We start from the raw sequence: 22,312 nt of genomic DNA on the forward strand, positions 1-22,312 counted from the left end.
GTCGTCGGTAAACGTCCTGGCTGGTCACCTTTCTCCGTTGGTGTCGATAAACGTCGAGCTTCTCCCGTTCGTCCGTTGACGTCTGGTCGAGTCTTCTCCTTCTCCGTTGGTGTCGATAAACGTCGAGCTTCTCCTTCTCCGTTGGTGTCGATAAACGTCGAGCTTCTCCTTCTCCGTTGGTGTCGATAAACGTCGAGCTTCTCCCGTTCGTCTGTTGACGTCTGGTCGAGTCTTCCCATTCATCCGTTGATGTTTAGTTACCTCTCCGTTGGTTTTGGTAAACGTCAAGTTTTTCCTGGTCGTCCCCAGTAGAGTTACCTCTCCGTTGGTTTTGGTAAACGTCGAGTTTTTCCTGGTCGTCCCCAATAGAGTTACCTCTCTGTTGGTTTTGGTAAACGTCGAGTTTTTCCTAATTGCCCATTGACATCTAGATGTATTTTCCCCGCAGTCATCCGTTGATGTCTGTTACCTCTCCGTTGGTTTCGATAAACGTCGAGTTTTTCCTGGTCGTCCGTTGACGTCTGGTTGTGATTTCTATTACCATTCATCGTCTTTTGATGTCTGGATGCGGTCGTACCTTTGAGAAAAGAATCAAAATCCTCAGTAATAAACATCAGATCCAGTTGAAGTTACTGTTGGATCCCCGCATTATGCAAATTTCTACGGTTCTTCGGTATTCAATAACTGTTTACCCTGAAAGACTGACAGTTGTTGCTCTCATCCGTTCGGGTTCCCAGTTGATTGAATAGGGGCAGCTGTAGCACCTCAAATTTACACCTCCCATTTTGTATATACATTTTCATGATTAGGTCATTAACATTACATTGTCCACTGCATAGCATTGCATTGTCCATTGCCCAAGTGCAAGTCATCAGTCAAGACTGGTCAGGAGATCCAGTTGTGCAAGCAAGCAAGTGCAATTCCTATTGAGGCAAAGCCCTAAGGTTGGTTCATTGAGTTCACATGACTTAGGGATCATTTTGAAGTGGTTTGACCAAAGGTTGGATGTTCAGAGATCATCAGTCAAGATGCCATTCATCTGAAACCCTAGAAAGTCAACCAAAGTCAACTATCAATTCAAGCATGGATTTGAGGGTGGGAGATGGTTAGAGAGGCCTCATTCATGTCCATACAAGCCTCATTTGACATTTCAAACATCAACATTGAAGGATTTGAGGTCAGAAGAAAAGTTTCCAAAAATAGTAAGTGACCTATATTTTCAAATTGCCAAAAATGGAAAGGTCTTCTCCTCAAGATTACATGTCCAAGCAAGCTTAAAATGAAATTTTGTCCAACATGAAAGTGGAAGATCTTGTTCTCCCATTTTCAAAAAGTCCAAGAACATGAATTTCTCATGTATGGTTGAAAAGTTATGGATCAATCATTGTCAAGATAATTTGAAGTTCAAAAGTAAATAACTTTCACACCATAGGGCCAATTGATGTGGTTCTTTTTGTAACATTTCTCTTTTAACATGAGCTATCCAAAACATACATCAAAAACCATGCATCTCCATTACAAAGTTTTTTCATTTTTCATTTGAATTTCATTTGAATTTGGAGGGAAAAATTGCAATTTGACAAATAAGCATTATCCATGCATTCCAACATTGGCAGTTGGCTAAAAATGATATTTCAAGGTGAATTAACACATGAACTCGTGTACTGTAGCAATCATTCCATGCATATAGGGTGAATTTCCAAATTGGCCATTACACTTGCATTTCACTAATTACTATTGCATTTGGTTAATTGTGATTAGGAGAATCATTAGTGCATCATATAAAAGGATAATCAAAACAGAATTTGTGCTTAACACTTCATTTGGTTCAGATCTAGATCCAATTGCAAAATCTCACAAACTTTTTCTCTCAACTTTTCATCCAAATTCTGCACAAACCTTGCATTGTTCTTCATTGATTCACCATCCACAAGCATTTCTGAAGAAGATTGAAGCAAGAATCCATCATTTTCGTGCACATTTTGGAACTGTATCAAGTTGCATCATCCATGGCAGTTGCGGATTTGAGCTACATCAAGGACAATTGAGCCTCGATTCTTCATTCATTCACTCACATAAGCATTGAAGAACCCCTGTTTGGACCTTACAGGACTTGAAACAAGCAAACTCACTTCTGCACTTCAATTCAGATCAGGAATCGATCCTCACAATTCATGAAATCGTGATATGCTTTTGATAGATCTTTGAATGTAGAGTAGTCTGAGCTTGGTAGCATTGAATTTCATCAAGAAACAAGGAAGTTATTGTGATTTAAAGTTTGGCATGTGAATCTTATCTTGCTCGATCCAGGCGTTTTAGTGAGAGTTAGGGTAAATCGAGTTTAGATTAGTGATGTGCGTGCTAAGACGAGTCTAGTGGTATATCCATTTTGCGTTTCTGGAACATTTGTTCATAATCTAGAAAATTGTTGAAGAACATGAAGAACATTAGGGTTTGCGTTTCCAGAAGATGATTTGATTCTGTTTGAGCGTTATTTGCATGGATTTCTTGTTTATGCTCATGTAGTGGTCCACTTGTATCCAACGTGTCCATTTGATTGGTCCACGCGAGCTCAAATTGCCATGTAGACTTAAGTGAAACGTAGAGTTTAACTTAAGTAGCGCTCAATTTGAATCCTAACGTAGTTCGATCCTCCGCTGGAGCAATTTCACATAAGCGCTTTGCATTTTATTCTTTATGCCATGCCATTCATATACCATGCTTCCATGTGATTTTTATTTTTTTTCTCCATTTCAAAAATTCATAAGTCCATCAATAGTTATCCAATTGAGATGAGGTTTTTTGCATGATGATCCTCATGATGTCTACTATTTTCTGATGATTTTTCCAGAATTTTTGCACGCATGGATTTTAATTTTGGCTAGGGATTGTGTATACATGTGTTTTCTTGACATGCCTTGCCATTTTGATTGTGAAATGATGAGATTTGTTCCAACACTCATGAAATTTTGCATGCTTAAAATAGACATTCTAATGGTCATTTTGGTGTTGAATTTGCATTTTTCCTCTTCCTGGTTGATGAGATATGATCTATGGAATGTAGGTGTGACAATGTGTGTCACACCCTTGCTTGCTTGACTTGAGGAATTTATTTGCCATGCCAATTCAATGCCAATTAATCTTATTTTTTGCATGATCATACTTCTGGATGTTAGGATTGCTTGTGAATTTTTGTGGAATGTTTGAGTGCATTTCCAATTTGTTTGAGATTTTCTTTGCTGATTGGTCATGTTGGGACTTTGCGGGAGTCATGAACTTAGATGATTTGTGAAATGCTTGATGTTTATCCTATGAGCTTGAAATTTTGCACATTAATTCTATACTCCTTGAAGTTTGTCTTGGCTTTGGTTTGAGACATTTATCATGTATGGATTCTGTTTTATGCTTGTGTGAAGTTGATGCATCTATTTGTGCCCTAATTGAGCTTGTTTGTGCATACCTGGCCTTATGGAATTTATTTGCCATGCTTCCACTTGTCCAAATGCCTTGAATTTTGGTGTGATGATCATTTGACGTGTTCTGTTTAGTGTCGCAACCCGAAAAATACAGGAGGTGCGAAAAAACAACCGGCGAAAAAGAAATGACAGAAGAGTCGCCACCGTGCGTTATTTATCCCAAAGGAGGGAAAGGAAATGCTCGAAGTAAACCTGAAGAGAAAGGAAAGGAAAAGACAAGGTCTCGCAACCAAATCTTGGGTTCGGGAGTCGATTATGCGAAGGGAAGGTATTAGCACCCCTACGCATCCGTAGTACTCTACGGGATCCACTCTTGTTGTTTCTTGTCTAAAGGGTGTTTGTTTATCTAATGTACTATTTACTAAAAGCAAGGGTCAAAGAAAATGACTCGCACGGATGTCGCATCCACTGCATACGTATCTCATCTGAATATGAGAATCAGAGTCTTCGTAGCTCGGCTACCTAAGGTTTAAGAATAAGTGTGCTCGCTAAGACATCGCGTCTTATGCCTACGTATCTCGTCGGGAATGAGAATCAGAGCAAAACGTAGTTCAAACTAACTACGGGAATAAGGGTCTCGATTGCAACTAGGGCAAGAGAAAGGGGAATGTCTCAATCGCAACGAGGGCGAGAGAAAGGATCACAACGAGGGCGAAAGCAAACAAGGATTAGTTGTTAGTTGTTAGTCAAACTCGGCAAGACATCGCATCTTGTGCCTACGTATCTCATCTGAACATGAGAATCAGGGTTGACGTAGTTCGGCTGACACGCAAACAAAACAGACACAGGCAGAGGCAAACGTGGAGCCTGAATGCCAATCACTGGGCTTACATCAGCATCCGAACCAAAACACACACAAGAAGGCAAACGTGGAGCCCGAATGCCAATCACTGGACTTACATCAGCATCCGAACCAAAACACACACAAGAAGGCAAACGTGGAGCCCGAATGCCAATCACTGGACTTACATCAGCATCCGAACCAAAACACACACAAGAAGGCAAACGTGGAGCCCGAATGCCAATCACTGGACTTACATCAGCATCCGAACTAAACAAACTCACACTGGAACCCGAATGCCACTCGATGGACTTACATCAACTTCCGAGCACACAACAACACACACAAGGGGGTTGAGATACAAAGGTTGAAAAAGAAAAAGGGGCGCCCGGAGAGACCTCGCACGGTCTCCTGCCTACGTACCTCATCTGGTATGAGAATCAGGGCGACGTAGTTCCCCTACATAGGGGGTGCCATCTGAATATGGACTTAGAAAAGGAGGACACCAGTTGTGTCAAAAGAGAGTGGGCAATGTGTTCACGCCCTAGCAGTAGGTGTCGCAGCTCGCTGAATCGAGTCTTAGGCAGTTACCTCTTTGCAATAGGACGGACTACATGCCACAGGATCGGAGACGCTCGGAAAGGTCTAGAAGTGGGGGAAGCTCTGCCCTAAAGTTGTCATGCAATGTGTACTTAAGTGTTTAGGATTTACAAATGGGAATGTCTACCTAATGTTAGCATGCAAAGAATATGGGAATCCTACCTATGTTATCATACAAAGGGTTCTATCTAATGGGTGCTACCTAATCGGAACAAGAGTCGACGAATGGAGCAAGGAGAAGTGTTATGGATAAGGGTAGATGGCGATGCATGAAGCAATCGACTTACAAGGTTGATGGCGATGCATAAAGCAATCGACTTACAAGGTTGATGGCGATGCATAAAGCAATCGACTTACAAAAGGGTGGATGAATACGTGCTGGTTCTGTTAGGTTTTGAAAAAATGATTACTCGACGTTGGATCGAGGTTTTGATCTTGTTTTGAAATGGTTATCGGATGTTCATTTTTATTTCTTGTATTAACAGATGAATAAAGAATGAAAGAATATTATACATTTCATGGGAGAGGGATACATTTGTTATGAATGGGGGTTGACATGGCAATCAAGCAATATAAATATATGCCTCAAACACCATACAAGTAGGCCATAGTTAATCAAACAAGTAAGATATAAACAAGTATATAATCGAATCAAATAATCAAAGAATGAAATAATAAAGCATTAAACAATGTATGAGTGTAAGTGCAAAGGAACCGGCTCATTGTAAGAAAGCCCAAGAGTAAGCTATGTGAGGTCGATGGCGATGCTCAAAAAGCAATCGACTTACAAGGGTGTAAAAAATGGGCTCGATATTAAATCGAGAAAAACATGATTTTTATAGTTTTAAAATGGTTTTGAATTAAAATACAACAACTTTACATTATTAACAAAATGAACATGAGTGTAATAAAGGCATAAACATAAGAATAAATGAAAATGCTAAAAGAAAGTAAAATAGCTAAAAGAAATAAAATGCCAAAAAAAATGTCACACATGAGTATTGAACCCACCCCACTCAAGAACATACACACTGCCCTTCTCCACCAGACCACTCAGGATTATATGCTACTGAAGTACTACCTTAAATATATAGACCGGAATAAAAAAATAAATAAAAAAGATTAAGAACAAAACTAACATATAAAACCTTTTTTATGTTTTTGTTTATTATTATCTTTTATCTCTGTTAAACAAAACAAATTTGATTAAAAAATTAAATTAAAAAAAAAGAAATGAAAACAAAGAAATGAAAACAAAAGAAAAACAGAGACTCGTCTTCTTCTCTCCCACCTCACAAACTCAACCTTCCCCCAACAATGGCAATCTCATGAACTCGCATATGACATCCACAAAACCCTCTCACGCTCTCCAACTCAGTGAATCGAACTCTCTCAACTCTCATAAATATTTTCAACAACAAAACAAGAGAAGGATAACAAGAAAGAAAAAGAGTCCTTACAAAGTGTCGCGGCGGTGGTGGTGAAGGACGCGAAGAAGCTGGCCTCCAGGTAATTGATTTTGGGATCTTAGGGTTCCTTCTCAGATTTTCGCCTCCAGCTCTCTGTTGTTCTCTAGGTTTTTTTTTTGTCCCTCACTGATTTCTCCCTTTTTATAATCCCATTGCTAGGGTTTGGATGAGATCAAAAGAGTATGGAATTGGAAGTGCTTTCTTTTTTGTGCTGCTTTGTTGTCTATCCCATTTTGGTGTTTGCTCTGAAAAAGGTAACATGTACCTTGTACTTCTTCTGTGAAAATGTTTCATTTTTGTTGCTTGTGAATTTTTACCATCTTACCGAGTTGTTGTGATTTTACTGCAGTGAATTTTCTTGCAACTTTGAGGCTTCTGTTAACAACACTCAACCTTGCAAGAGTAGCTTGTTTCTCCATGTGAAAACTTCACTGTTGGTAAGAAAAACTTTCACCACTGTAACTTACTTAGCTGAAAAGTTTGTTGTAGAATTAACTGATTTTTGGTATTTGTGTTGTGGTGGCTTCGACGTGGATCGTATTAATCTCATCTGCTGGTGATACTTGCAGGACATACATCACGCCGGGTTGAATTTCAGCTGAGGTTTGCAAGCGACATGATTTGTTCGTGGATTAAGTTGGTGTCGGCGTGATGTCGTATAACTATTTTGACACGGTTCTGGTGGGTTATCGCAGGATCATGGACCCTAAGCTGGAGCAAACTAATTTGGACGGTAATTCAAAGATTACATCATTTGGAATGGAATGATTAGAGATGTCCGAAGATGAGAGTGGGGTTGGGCTAGGGGACACCGCCTGTGAACTTGCAGTAACAAATGAAGGTAAGTGTGGTGTTTCTTGGGCCTGAAGCTCACTACCGTCAAATTGAACTTGATGAGTCCCTAACATGGTAGACATTAAATTCAAACCATAGTTTTGAGCACTTTGATTAGTCGGAATCGGATGGCCCTCAGGAGTTAACAATACCTCCTGCTTTGGTTGCTCAATCTTTGAATCATTATCAGTTATAGAAATGCCTTCTGAAGCCAGTGTCGTTTTAACTGGATAAGATGAAGAATGTGCATAATCAACATGACCTCCATGTTCAGTCAATGGCGCACTTTGGTTGCTAGAAGTAACAGCTTCGTCATTCCCTGGAGAAGTTTCAGAAGCGGGAGAACTGCTATTGTCACGACCAGTTACACTATAAGATCTTTCACTTGGACTAAAAGTATCGAAGCTTCCAAATGTCAGACCGCTTTTAAAAGCCTCGGGCACTTGAAAATGGTTTGGAAAAGTAACATGTTGCCTCAACTCAGTTGATTGCGCATAAGGTTCTGAAGCTAAGACTTCTGTGACATTGGCTGTCTTATAAACATCTTGAGGTGATCTCAAAGAGCTATTCAATGATAAAGAGGATGAGAGTTGCAAGGGATCAGATAACCGGTAACATTCAACTTCATTTGACTTCTGTATGGCATTTGGGTTGCTTGTTGAATTCATTGACCTGGACTTTTCATTCTTGGATGGTGAGGGGGGCAACACAGTTTCATTTTCATCACTGTCCGTTGAAGCTATGCACGTATCATCAGCAGTATTATTACAGACAGGTTTCGTAAACATAGGCTTCAAATATTATGCTTAGACTTGGTTTCTGTTTGTTATGCAGGTTGCATCTGATCTCGCTTAAGAGCTTGTTGGAGTTGGATGACCTGTTGTTGCTGATCTGGTGGCAGGGAACTCAATTGCTCCGGTGTTAGATTCAATACTTGTTGCAGCAAAACAGACTCCACGTCAGATGGAAGCTGTGAAGATTGTTGGTCAGGGTGTCGCGCTTCTGCTTTAGGAACTGCAGGTGCAGGTAATAAACTACTTCCAAGAACATGGGATGATCCTTTGCTTGATTCAAGAGTTTGCCTTTTTGCTGCTGGAGGAGCCACTTCAATGTTGTCAGAAAGTCTTTTGCCAGAAACTTGTGACATGGAAGTAGTTTTTACAAAAAAATTCTTCGGCATCCGGCCTCTTGTTTTCAGCTTCCACTGCGTCTTGGCGTTCTTCACAGAACCAATCCCCTTCAGGGAGTTTCTCAAGCATTTCTCGCATGCAGTAGGTGTGCTCTGCACCATCAGTGCACCTGCAACATATGGCAAGTAGATCCTCACGACCAGCATCTCCACAGATGTCACACACCTTCACATCGTGTTCAACAACATCTGATTCGTCACTCTCATTTTCAGATTGAGATTCCTGCTTGCCAGGTGATTTAATCAGCTCTTCACCTTTCTCGTTATGTTCATAATGGACTGAACATTTACAGTCTTCAACTTTAGCATCACAAACATCATTATCAGGATCTGCTTGTGACTTTGGACATACTTTTAGTGAAACATTGGAAGTGTCGTCAATAAGTTTATCCTTATTTGTAGCACATTTCTCACCAGAAGCAACAATGTCAACAATCTCCTTAGGTTTGTTGTTTGTATTAATGTGGAGCTTCTGCGGTTTTTGCAGGTTGCAGTTTCTGTATTGCCAGCCCCCATGAGTTTTGAAGCAAGTGTGTCGCAAAGCATAGTCCATTCATCTCTCTGTGAAAAACTGCAAAGAAGGGCAAGGGTTTCTTTCCAGAACTTTAGAGGCCTAGTGTTCACAAGGCTCAAGAGATCATTGCTCACCATCGCTGATACAACCTTTAAGTATGGTGATTGGTTCTTCTCAATTTATTCAGCTCTGGTCAGGTTGTTCAGAATGACTGCCACTCTAACTGCTGTTCATACAGCCTCATGGAAAAGAGGGTAATCTGCGATCGTTGTTGCGGATATAGCATCCATTACACACCACATATTGGAGTTGCTATCCTCTTTCACCTGTTTGGTTGTTATTGGGTTACACAATTTCTCATTGCCTGCTCATCAACAGTGATTGCCGGATCTGTCGCCTCTTATTATTGGGGACGTGGTGAAGCATCACCAGAAATTCCTTTTATTTCTGTCTTTTCCTCCATGAAGAGGCTTATACGATACAGTCTCGGTTCTCTGGCTCTTGGCTCTTTGATTGTATCATTTGTAGAATCAATCCGCTTCCTACTCGAATCTATTCGCTGCCAACTGAAAGTCTCCAGTCATGCACCTGACAACTGGTTTCTTTTTGCAAGTTTGGTTATTATTGCGATCGTGAATTCGACGACGAGAAGATCTTGGTTCAGCATCAGAAAGCTAAGCACTTTAAGTGCCATGTTTGTCATAAGAAGCTTTCAACTGCTGGTGGTATGTCCATTCACGTTTTCCAGGTCCACAAGGAAAACGTCACCAAGGTGCCAAATGCAAAACCTGGTAGAGAGAGTACAAATGTTGAAATACATGGAATGCAAGGGGTTCCACCAGATGTATTGGCTTCTCATTATGAAGATGACGATGTTCCATCAGTAATCCTGTATTTTCTTCAAATGTCCATTCTTATGCGTCTGGCCCAAATACCGGTGGTCCTTCAATTGGACCTCCCCCAGTAATCTCAAACAAAGCTCCTGCTTCTCAGCCTGCCACTAATGAAGTCTACTTAGTTTGGGATGACGAGGCAATGTCCATGGAGGAAAGAAGAATGTCTTTAACAAAATATCAGGTGCATGATGAAAGTAGCCAGATGAGCTCTATTGACGCAGCCATAGATAAGAGGATACTTGAAAGCAGACTGGCTGGGCGTATGGCATTTTTGGTCAATCTCATCCATGTACACTTGTCAAATTTGTTCTAGCATATGGGCTGAAAATGGCATTTTATTAAGCTTCTGAAAACCAGCATTCAACATTTTCCTTGAATTAATTGATGAAGTTGCCATTCTTTGCTAAAATGGGCAAAATAGCCCTTCAGTCATATTTGAAATAGATTTGTGACAATATTTAGGCATGGGAAGTTGCAGACTTTGTTTATTTATATTTTCCATGAGAAAATGACTGCATTTCTTCTTTATGATATGCTTTGTAAATGGATATTCAATGGACAATTATGGGTGAATTTTTGGGTTGACTTTGGTCAAAGTTGACCAAAAAAGTCAACTGTTGACCGAAGTCAACAGTTGGTCAAAAATGCCAAATTTTGTATTTTCTTGTATGGAATCAAATGTAATGAAATAAAATTGAAATGGATTAACAAAATGGTTTGAAGTTGGTTTCACAATTGGTTTAATCATAACTTGAATGTTTGACTCTTGAAAAGAAAATAACTTGACTGATAATGTGTATGAACAAAACCATGAAAAAAGACCATAAGGTTAGGGTTTTGACATAGTATCCATGAACCAATAACATGACTGGCAAGTGGCCAGAAACACAAGAAACTTGGTTGTTCAGATGACCCAGACCATAGAGGTATCCACAATCACAACGCCATGACTTTGGATCAAAACCAATCCTCATGTAAAACCAAAGTTAGGTTAGGCCAAGCATGCCAAACAAACATAAAAAAATTCAGGAGCAAAATCGGGGTATGACATTTAGCCATGATGTTTCTTGAGATATATTGAGTCCTTTTTGAAATGATGTGGATTGATTCATTCTGTTTGCTTCAATGAGCTTTCAACTTGCATGCCTTGCCATGTTTGCTTTATGAAATGAAATTGGTTGATTCTATTGATATGAGACCACTTGGATATTGTTCTTGATTGGTTTAATTTGATTCATGTCAATTTTCATGTTCTGTTTTGAATTATTTCTCCCTCTTTGACCCTAGGCCATGTCCTAGTGGTTAGTGCTTATGTTTGAGTTGTGTTTTCAGGACAAGAAGCATATGGCCTTGAGGAGTGTGATTCAATTGCTCATTTGGATTGATATTTGATTGATGTTGATTAACATTAACTTGTTTTGTAGGTGGATTAGCTCCTTTGAGTTGAGCTTGTGCTTTGCTTGATGCATTGCTTGTTGTCTGATTGTACAGTTAACTGTTGACTTTTAGTCTGTCTGTTTGACTTTTTGAGTTGTGTATTGACTGAGTTAGATTGTTTTCAGGTACATTAGTTGCTATAGTTCATTGTGAACTTGCTTTTGCTTTGCTTTATAGCTTGAGCATTGAGGTATAATGTCTCTAACTCCATGTAGTCTGGAAGACCTGGCCTGTTACTTGGTCAGGCACCTGTCTGAAGCCCTCCTTAAGAGGCAATGCTTGTGTATGTTTATCTTTGTGCCAAGCAGGAAAAGACCTTTGATAAGGCAATTGGCAGATACAAGAGATGTGCAATCCATCTCCTGCTATTCAGTTGAGTCATCCCTTTGCTCACACAACTGGTGTTGATGCATTGTGGATATTAACCCAAGATCACTGTTGAGTCAGTCATAAGTGTAGAAGGGTTCCCACTTTCTGAACCCACACTTTCCTTTGTCTGAAGCTCTCCCTGGCCAGGGATAAGAGCTGTGAGGCACACCCCTCACTTCCTATTTCATCTGCTTCACCCTAACTCTCAATGTTAGGGTTAAGAGCTAACATCACCCGATTACAGTTGGCTTGTGTTTCACAGCCTAACCCTTGTGTGAGCCCACTTTGCTTGTATATAGTGTGTGCTAATTGTGTGTATGTTTGTTTTATTTTGCTTGTATGCTTCGCTTTGCCTGTTTAAGATAGCTTGCTGCCTGTGCAAGTTAGATAGAAAACTCAACCTAGGACCATTGTGGAATACATGATAACTATTAGGCTCGAGTCAGTCTCCCTTCTAGTTGGTCATTTCCCAGTCTCTGGTTAGGAGAAAGTTTCTCCCCTGTTCAAGGGAACTACGTCGCCCTGATCCTCATACCAGATGAGGTACGTAGGCAGGAGATGAGCTGATCTCTCCGGGCGCCCTTTTTGTTTTGTCTTGTGTGTGTCAGGAGATGGATGTAAGCCCAGCGATTGGCATTCCGTATCCTCTTGTTGTGTGCTTGGAGTCCGACGTAAGTCCAGCGATTGGCAGTTGGTTTCCAGTGTGTGTGTGTTTGGTTCGGAGTCTGATGTAAGTCCAGCGATTGGCATTCGGTTTCCATGTTTGCCTGTTTGTGTGGAGTTTGACGTAAGTCCAGTGATTGGCAGTCGATTTCCTGTGTTGTTTTGTTTGGCGTGTGTTAGCCGAGCTACGAGTGCTCTGATTCTTCTTTAGTCGGAGAAGATACGTATGCATAGGATGCGACGTCCTAGCGAGCACGTTTTCCCCTAGCCCGAACTACATCGACTCTGATGTCTGTGCCTGACAGACTACGTAGGCCCAGGATGCGATATCCTGCCGAGTTAGTTTCGTTGTTTTCTTGTGTTTCTTTCAGCCAGTGTGTTTGTTTGTGAGCAGTGTTTTAGCAACCATATTCCTTCCTTTTGTGCGTGGATCCCGTCGAGTACGTGATAACACGAAATTATATCATATTTTAGGACTTAATTCCATTAAATTCTATGACTATTTATTTCGGTTTACTGCATTTTATGAGATATTACGTGGTATTTTCTTCCTATTTGTCTCAGGTAGTCTATTTTGAAGAACAATTGAAAATGGAAGAAAAGGAGGTGCAAAAAGGAGAGAAAAGGAACCAAATGCCAAAGCCCAGCCCAAAGCGCACAAGTCACCAATGCTGTGCCTGTGACGAGCGTCACGCAAAACAACCTTGTGACGGACGTCACACATGGTGTGACGAGCGTCACACCGTTCCACTACTTTTTTGGCGCAAGTAACGCCCTCAGAAGACTTGAAGAAGAGACGTTGAGGAGTTTGTGTCCTATATCCACGCCGTGCATTTAGCCACGTTGAAGAACTTGGGAAACGGAAAGCAGTTACCAGCACCAATATAAATAGCTATCTCAAAAACCTAAAAGGGTTCCTCGGTTTTTCCACGCTCACATTGCCGAAGCTTTGCCAATTTTCTTTCTTTTTACGCCTTTTGCTTATTTTTCTTTTCCAGCACTTAACATTGTTTATTTTATTTCTTTTGCAAGTTCTACATTCTTTTTCCCTTGCAATTTACCTTTCCCTTTTTAGCATTTAGATATTTTTCGCATAATAGTTTCTACACCGGAAACTATTGTGCAACTTTTTATCGGATCTAACCTTACGTTAGATTCTAGTTTTATTTCCTTGGCTTAATTTATTGTTTAATTGAAGAATCGAAGAACAAATCCTACCGGCTTGTGGTGGAGTGTTCAAGACTATTGTATTACGCATTCAGGTTCTTTAATCATTATTTAATATTTTGTTTTATTATTTATCTATATTATCTGCTTGGAATGAGTCTGTTTATGCATGATATGTATTCTTGTTTATTTAGCATGTCTGGCTAATTCGCCTAGATATCGGTATGTAAAGTAAGCAGAATAAGGGATCAAGACTGAGTCGGTCTATTTAAACTTAAAATTGAAATCAATCTTTTTACGGTCTCAACTTACAGGTTTAATAACAAGATTTTTTACAAAAGTAAAGGACATATAGAAGTTAAAATCAATAGAGCGAGAGTTTGAGGTTTTAACTGGACAGTGTAAGTTAGGCATTAATTCTAGATCAGGGCGAGAGCAAGTTTTAGAGTTAATTAAATTCTGACCTTTTCCAAAAAGTATTTTTAAAGATTGAATGTGAGGATGAGAGTTAAGCATTTGGATTTAATTGTATAACCTAAGTCAACAGAGCGAGAGTTTGAGATAAGGGTGTTTAAAACGGTCAGTGTTTTCTTAAAAAGAGTTTCTGCAACTTTATTGCTTTCAAAATATGGTTTTTGACTTAATTATAAGTGACAGCTACATTAATATAAGATCATGGTTTATTCAACAGAGCGAGAGTTTGAGATAAAACCTTTAACCAATAAAGTTAACTGAAACGATTTATTTTAAAACCAAGAAACCGACAAAGACTTGATTCCCTAGTTTTGACGAACTACATACCGATATCCGTTTTATTAATATTTAATCTAGATCTTAGTTTAGCTTTTAGTTTTTTCCCAAACAATCAAACATTTTTCACCTTAGCTTTACGTAGTAACCTTAGATAACGGTATATCGATTCATAAGTCCCTGTGGGATCGATATCTTTTAAAACTACGCGATAGAACTGTGCACTTGCAGTTTGTATCCCATTCTCGACTCACACAGTCGAGCGACCAAGTTTTTGGCGCCGTTGCCGGGGACTTTTATTTAATCGATATCGTAACTCTTCCGTTACGCTGTAGAGACTAAGGTTTCTCTTTCTTCTATTCTTTCTTTCGTTGATTTGTATGCCACGCACTCGCTCACAAGGCGAACCGCTCTATTTACGAATCAACGATATCGAGCTATATCTCCGAGTCTTACGACGAATTCGGGAATATCGTGCTGCAAACAATCTCCCTCCTATAGACTTTCCTGATCTCAAAGATCTTCCTTCTTTAACCGAGATGGCAGAACCAGCTCGTGCTCTTAGATTTTACGCCGCTCCATCGCAAGATGAGCCGCATTCAAGTATTGCTCCGCCCGCAATCGAAGCAAACAACTTCGAACTTAAACCTTCGCTGTTGCAGGCTGTGCAACAGAACCAATTCTCTGGAAATCTTACCGAAGATCCAAACCTTCATTTATCCGTATTTGTCCAATACGCCGATACTGTTAAAGCTAATGGTGTCACTTCAGAGGCAATTCGACTTCGTCTTTTTCCTTTCTCATTAAGAGATAGCGCTAGAAGATGGCTTCAATCTCTCCCTTCCAACTCAGTCACCACCTGGAACGAGTTGAAGAAAGTTTTTCTTGCCCGATATTTTCCGCCAAGCAAAACAGCTATGTTAAGAGCCCAGATAAACGGATTTAAACAGAAAGACAACGAGTCTCTTTTCGAAGCATGGGAAAGATACAAAGACATGATGAGACTTTGCCCACACCATGGTTTGGAAGACTGGTTAGTAATTCACACATTATATAATGGTCTCTTATACAACACAAGGTTAACAATAGACGCCGCTGCAGGTGGTGCACTAATGAACAAACCTTATGCTGATGCCTACCAGCTTATCGAGAGCATGGCCCAAAACCACTATCAGTGGGGAACCGAACGAACAACGGTGGAAAAACCTCAAACGAAAACTGGCATGTACGAGATAAGTAACCTTGATCACGTTAATGCAAAAGTGGATGCTTTGGTCCAGAAAATTGAAAGTTTAAACGTATCACCTCCAGCCGCCGTGGTTGCTATAACTCAGAATTGCGAGGTCTGTGGAATCCAAGGCCACACTCCTACGGACTGTCAACTCTTGACTGGAATCCAAGCAGAGCAAGTGAACTATGCTCAAGGAAGCCCCTATTCGAATACCTATAACCCAAATTGGAAGAACCATCCAAACTTTTCATATAAGAGTAATAATGCTTTATACGCACCTGGACATTCTCCAAATCAAGCCCCATCTATACCTCCGGGATATCAGAAACCAAATCCATCCATGCCTAACAATAATACCCCTAGAAAATCCAACTTGGAAATCATGATGGAAAACTTTATAGCTTCCCAACAACAAACCAATAAAGATTTCTTAAACCAGAACATACACACTGGCGAACAACTTAAACAACTAGCAAGCAAAGTAGATGCCTTGGCTACCCATAACAAAATGCTGGAAACACAAATATCTCAAGTAGCTCAACAACAAGCACCTACTGCTGCCCCAACTGGTACATTCCCTGGACAGCCCCAACCTAATCCGAGAAGCCAAGCTCATGCAATTATATTAAGAAGTGGAACGGAAGTGGAAGGACCGTCTGATCCAAGGATAGAAAACCAAAACCCTAAGAAATCAACTGAGGAAAGTGAACCTAAGGAAAAGGAAGAGAGTAATAAGGAAACCCTAGAAAAGAAGGAACCTTATGTACCTCCACCACCTTACAAACCACCTATCCCTTACCCTCAAAGGCTTGTTAAAACCAAAGATGCGGGCCAATTTAGAAAATTTGTTGACCTCCTTAAACAATTAAACGTTACAATTCCGTTCACCGAAGCTATTACGCAGATGCCCTCATATGCTAAATTCTTAAAAGAAATCCTTTCTAATAAGAGGAAACTTGAGGATAGCGAAACTGTTACACTCCCTGCCGAATGTAGCGCTATAATCCAAAACATGCCTCCTAAACTCAAGGATCCGGGTAGTTTCTCTATACCCTGTCACATAGGAAAATTTGTCATCGACAAAGCTTTATGCGATTTAGGAGCCGGAATTAGCGTCATGCCTTTATCCATATGTAAGAAACTGGAAATGGGAGAATTAAGACCAACCAAAATGTCTGTGCAACTAGCAGATCGTTCCATCAAATATCCTGTAGGAATCCTTGAAAACGTTCCCGTACGCATAGGTCAGTTTTACATTCCCACTGACTTTACAATTATGGACATTAGAGAAGATGATACTACGCCTATTATACTAGGAAGACCGTTCTTAGCAACTGCCGGTGCAATCATAGACGTAAAACGAGGACGACTCACCTTCGAAGTAGGTGAAGAAAAAATTGAATTCATTCTGTCCCAATTCTTGAAAGCACCTGCAATAGAAGATACATGTTACTTCATGGATATCATCGATGAATGCATAAAAGAAGCAGAGTTAGGAGAAGACAAATCATCAGACTATCTTTTAGAGGACAAATCTAACCAATGTTTAGCAATAACACCGGACCCTACGCAATGTCTTAACAAACCAACCCCTGACCTGAAAACACTTCCCAAAAATCTGAGATATGAATTCCTAGACTTAGAACTTGAACGACCTGTGATAGTTAATGCAGATCTAGGAAGACTCGAAACAGAAAAACTCTTACATATCTTAAGGAAATATCCTACCGCACTAGGATACCACATCACCGATCTTAAAGGAATAAGCCCTTCTATTTGTATGCACCGCATCATGTTAGAAGAAGACTGTAAAACCTCTAGGGAACACCAGAGAAGACTAAATCCGATCCTGAGTGAGGTAGTAAAGAAAGAAATAACCAAGTTATTGGAAGCAGGTATTATATATCCTATATCTGATAGCAAATGGGTTAGCCCTGTACACGTTGTACCAAAGAAAGGAGGCATAACCGTTATTGAAAACGAAAAAGGAGAAACTATAACTAAACGAATCGAATCGGGATGGAGAATGTGCATTGATTATAGGAAACTAAACAAAGCAACCCGAAAAGATCATTTCCCTTTACCATTCATTGACCAAATGTTAGAACGATTAGCAAAACATTCACATTTCTGTTATCTAGACGGTTATTCAGGCTTCTTTCAAATACCAATTCACCCGGATGACCAAGAAAAGACAACGTTCACATGCCCTTTTGGTACCTTCGCTTATAGACGAATGCCGTTTGGTCTGTGTAATGCCCCTGCAACCTTTCAAAGATGCATGATGGAAATTTTCGCCGACTTTCTCGAAAACATCATGGAAGTATTCATGGATGACTTTTCTGTATACGGACAAAGTTTCGAAGAATGCCTTGAAAACCTAGAAAGAGTCCTTGAGCGATGTGTGAAAGTAAACTTAGTACTTAACTGGGAAAAGTGCCACTTTATGGTACAAGAAGGAATTGTTTTAGGACACATAATCTCGAACAGAGGAATTGAAGTAGACAAAGCCAAAATAGAGGTAATCGAAAATCTTCAACCCCCAAGAACCGTGAGGGAAGTACGAAGCTTTTTAGGACACGCCGGTTTTTACCGACGATTCATCAAAGACTTCTCTAAGATAACTAAACCTTTAACCGGACTATTGATGAAAGATGCCGAATTCATATTCGACGATAGCTATTTAAAAGCATTTCAAACTCTTAAACAAGCATTGATCTCAGCACCCATAATGCAGACACCAGACTGGAATGAACCATTCGAAATAATGTGCGATGCCAGTGATTATGCTGTAGGTGCTGTTTTAGGACAAAGAAAGGATAAAAAGCTTCACGTTATATATTACGCAAGCAGAACCCTGGATGAAGCGCAAATGAATTACGCCACTACCGAGAAAGAACTCCTAGCAGTGGTATTTGCGCTAGATAAATTTCGTTCTTACTTGGTAGGAGCCAAAATAATAGTTTACACCGATCACGCTGCTATCAGGTACCTTTTAACAAAAAAGGACGCTAAACCTAGACTCCTAAGATGGATCTTGTTGCTACAAGAATTCGACTTAGAAATCAAGGACAAGAAAGGAACTGAAAACGTAGTAGCAGACCATCTCTCTAGACTTGAGAACCTTGAACCGGAAAGAACATCAATTAATGATGATTTCTCGTATGACAAACTTATAGCTACTTTGGAAGAGAACAACTCCGACATGCGAGTAGAAACCACCTTAGCTATATCCGTCACACCATGGTACGCTGATCTAGTCAATTATTTAGCTGCCGGAATAGTTCCACCTACTTTATCTTACCAGCAGAAGAAACGATTCTTCTACGACATAAAACACTATTACTGGGATGATCCCTTACTTTTCAAAAGAGGCCCCGATGGTATTTTCCGTCGATGTATACCCGAAGAAGAGGTAGAAAATATAATCCAACACTGCCACTCCGCTCCTTATGGTGGACACACAAGTACATCCAAGACCTGCTCTAAAATCCTACAAGCTGGCTTTTATTGGCCAACTATATGGAAGGACGTACATGCGGCTATTAAGGAATGTGACAGATGTCAACGCACGGGAAACATATCTAGACGTGACGAGATGCCGCAAAAAGGTATTTTGGAAGTAGAGATTTTTGACGTGTGGGGGATAGACTTCATGGGACCTTTCCCATCCTCTTTCGGTAACAAATACATACTCGTGGCAGTCGACTACGTATCAAAATGGATCGAAGCTATAGCTTCCCCAACAAACGACACCCGAGTAGTAACTAGACTCTTTAAGAATATAATATTTCCGAGATTTGGCATCCCAAGAATAGTAGTCAGTGATGGTGGATCGCACTTTATATCCAAAGTACTCGAAAAACTACTACTTAAATATGGAGTAAGACATAGGATAGCGACACCTTACCACCCTCAAACCAGTGGACAAGTGGAAGTATCTAACAGAGAAATCAAGCAAATACTAGAAAAAACGGTCGCCACTTCAAGGTAAGATTGGTCATTGAAATTACCAGAAGCTTTGTGGGCATACCGAACTGCTTATAAAACCCCCATAGGGACGACCCCATTTAAGCTCATTTATGGAAAATCCTATCACCTCCCGGTAGAATTAGAACATAAAGCCTATTGGGCTATTAGAAATCTAAATTTGAATTATAAAGCCGCCGGTGAAAAGAGAATCCTTGACATAAACGAATTAGAGGAACTCAGAAGAGACGCCTATGAAAATGCCAGAATCTATAAAGAAAGAACAAAACAATGGCATGACAAGCGTATATCAAGGAAAATCTTCAAGCAAGGCGACGCAGTACTTTTATTTAACTCTAGACTAAAGTTATTCCCGGGAAAACTACGATCCAGATGGTCAGGGCCTTTTCATATCACTAAAGTCTTTCCCAGTGGAGCGGTAGAAATAAAAGGAAAATCTACAGAACCGTTCACCGTAAACGGGAAACGTCTGAAACACTATCACTTTGCGGAAACCAACGAGGATTCGCAAATCCTGCACTTAGACGAAACGCCCCCAGGACCTATAGATTATATTTAACAGTTTCTTTGTCGAGCTTGCGACATTTAAACAAAGCGCTTAGTGGGAGACAACCCACAAATTAATTTGTTATTTTATTATTCTATTATTATCATTTCCCTATTTCTTTCTTAATTATTCTTTTAATTTCTGTTTAGTATTCATTCTTGATTTATTCAAAAAAAGAAAAAAAAATATATATATAAATAACAATAATAATTTTTTCTTCTTTCGGCATTTGGCCAAATCCTGACTTAAACTCATGTTTTCTTTTCTCTAGCTAACACTAACCAGATGGGACATATTGATCGTATGGGTATCAAGTTCAGAGGAATGGCTCAGAAACAAAAGTTTGAAGAACTAGCCGCTAGAGAGATGCTACCTAGTTTATATGCTGATGATTGGGCTATGACTGCCCTTGGACTGAGACAGAGTGTCCTGTATTTGCTGAATCAGATAGGATGGGAGACCTCCCCTATCCTGAGACATTTCACCACCTACCGAAGACTCACACTAGAATTCCTTAGCTCATTAATCTATCTACCCAGCCATGGAAAAGGAATTAGCAGAGGTTTTATCCAGTTCAGAATGTTCAATATGGAGTACCAATTTAATATTAGAGACTTCACCAACCTTTTGGGTTTCCCTACCTCCTTTGATACATTCACTGTAAGCCAGGAAGAACTTTTTGAATATAGAGAGCTTGAACACTTTTGGGGTAGGCTGACTGGAAATGATGAGCCCGAAGAACATGAGTTTCTCTCTGGAAACATACACAACCCGGCCTTTCGCTATTTCCATAAGATCCTGACCCACACTTTATTTGGGAAGAAGCCAAATAGTACTTCAGTTTCACGTGATGAACTCTTCATCATATTTTGTGCTTCCCAGAACCGTCCAGTAAACGGTGCCACTTTTATGTTAGCTAATTTGGACCACCTTATCCAGGATGAGAGAGCACCCATTAGAATAGGCGGTTTGATAACTATGATAGGTAATGCTATTGGATTACGTCAGCCTATGCTTGACCTTAGCCCTTTTGGTGGCATTACTACTATGAGTATACCTTTCCTCTTCAACACTATGTTTATAGCAAACCTAGGGACTGATGAGTTTGAGCTTATTATTGATAACCAGGTTCTCTGCCTATTCACCATGCCCGATCCTAGGACTAGTGTTCATAACCAAAGGAACTGGCTCTATAACCTGAATGAAACCCCAACTCCTGCTAGATCCACTGAATCCATCCAGGATTATGAGATTTGTAATGACTATGAGAATTATGTTGACCAGATCCCTCATGCTGAATCTGACCCTCAGACACCATCCGGCTATTATGATATTGACCCTCCTCCTCAGCCTGTTCCGACCGAAGAATCAGCCATACCTGACCTCCGACATCATATGCCCGGAACTGATTATAACACCGCCATTGAAGCTTTGATGTCAGAACAAGACGCCCTCAGAGGAGAATTTACTAACATGAGACAAGAAGTTCTAGGATACATGAGCAGTATGACGAATCAGTTCCACGAGTTGCTACATCATGTTAACTCTTTTGCTCCTCCGGCCAGAGATCGTACAGAGGGATAGAGTTTAGTTATTTTTCTAAGTTATTTAGTTTTAAGTTAGATTATTTATTAATGTTATTTGAATTCATGTTTTGTTTTCCTTTCCTGTATTACATTATGATCATTTTTATTGAAGTTGTTTATTTAATTTTATTATGCAATAGCTATTATGCTCTATTGTTGCTACCTATGAATTATTACTATACAAAGCAGATTAAGCGTGCACAATAAATTAAACTGCAGACTAAACTGATCATAAGCGAAACAAAACTAATAAATTCACCAACCAAAGTAATTCTGTGAAGCGCTACTGAGGCCTTTCCAAAAAGGTATGTGTGACGAACGTCACACATCTTGTGACGGACGGCATGCCTATTGCCTGTTACGAGCGTCACACCCCTGTGACGAGCGTAACACTCCTCAAACTAGTGAACGTTAAGGAGCCGTTGGAGACGAACGTTACACCTTTAACTTTTTACCTTCCCCATTCATTTTTCATTTAACCACACTTAATTACTTTTCAACCACTTTTTCTTTCCACCTTCCAAATTCTTCTCCTATAAATACCCACCAAACCTTCCTTCATTCACCACAAAACAATTCTCTCCTATCAAATACATTTCTTTTTTTTTCTTTGCCAATCACCCCTTCAAAATTCATCACAATGGCGGGAAATCAGAATTTCGGAACTATCATCTTCCGATCCGTAGATGACAATTATCAGAGGGAGCAATTCGAGCGTTTCCAACAGCGAGGCGTCGCTTCCACCAGGTACCCCGATTTAACCTGTTTACAACAATTAGGCCTACTCCAAGGTATCGAATGGATGCTCCGTCA

At 40.0% G+C, this 22,312-nt stretch overlaps 2 protein-coding genes and 2 pseudogenes across 2 annotated transcripts; 1 reads left to right on the plus strand and 3 right to left on the minus strand.

The window, feature by feature from the left end:
* Positions 1-7,012: 7,012 nt before the first annotated feature.
* On the minus strand, positions 7,013-7,948 carry LOC127136597 (GBF-interacting protein 1-like). Its single transcript, XM_051063137.1, has one exon. The coding sequence runs from the start codon at positions 7,946-7,948 to the stop codon at positions 7,013-7,015; it is 936 nt and encodes a 311-aa protein (XP_050919094.1).
* Positions 7,949-7,973: 25 nt separating this feature from the next.
* Positions 7,974-8,782, minus strand: LOC127074419 (uncharacterized). Its single transcript, XM_051015734.1, has one exon. It carries the CDS (start codon positions 8,494-8,496, stop codon positions 7,987-7,989), a length of 510 nt encoding a protein of 169 aa, XP_050871691.1. The 5' UTR covers positions 8,497-8,782; the 3' UTR covers positions 7,974-7,986.
* A 673-nt stretch (positions 8,783-9,455) lies between these two features.
* Positions 9,456-10,481, plus strand: LOC127136598 (protein SUPPRESSOR OF FRI 4-like; annotated as a pseudogene).
* Positions 10,482-15,069: 4,588 nt separating this feature from the next.
* On the minus strand, positions 15,070-15,169 carry LOC127077203 (uncharacterized; annotated as a pseudogene).
* Between the last annotated feature and the right edge of the window lie 7,143 nt (positions 15,170-22,312).

Source organism: Lathyrus oleraceus, chromosome 4 (genome assembly GCF_024323335.1).
Source record: "Lathyrus oleraceus cultivar Zhongwan6 chromosome 4, CAAS_Psat_ZW6_1.0, whole genome shotgun sequence".
In the NCBI taxonomy this organism is placed as follows: domain Eukaryota; kingdom Viridiplantae; phylum Streptophyta; class Magnoliopsida; order Fabales; family Fabaceae; genus Lathyrus; species Lathyrus oleraceus.

Coding starts and splice junctions, on each gene's coding strand:
- LOC127136597 (XM_051063137.1), bottom strand. CDS start 7,948: ATGTTTACGAAACCTGTCTGTAATAATACTGCTGATGATACGTGCATA.
- LOC127074419 (XM_051015734.1), bottom strand. CDS start 8,496: ATGCTGGTCGTGAGGATCTACTTGCCATATGTTGCAGGTGCACTGATG.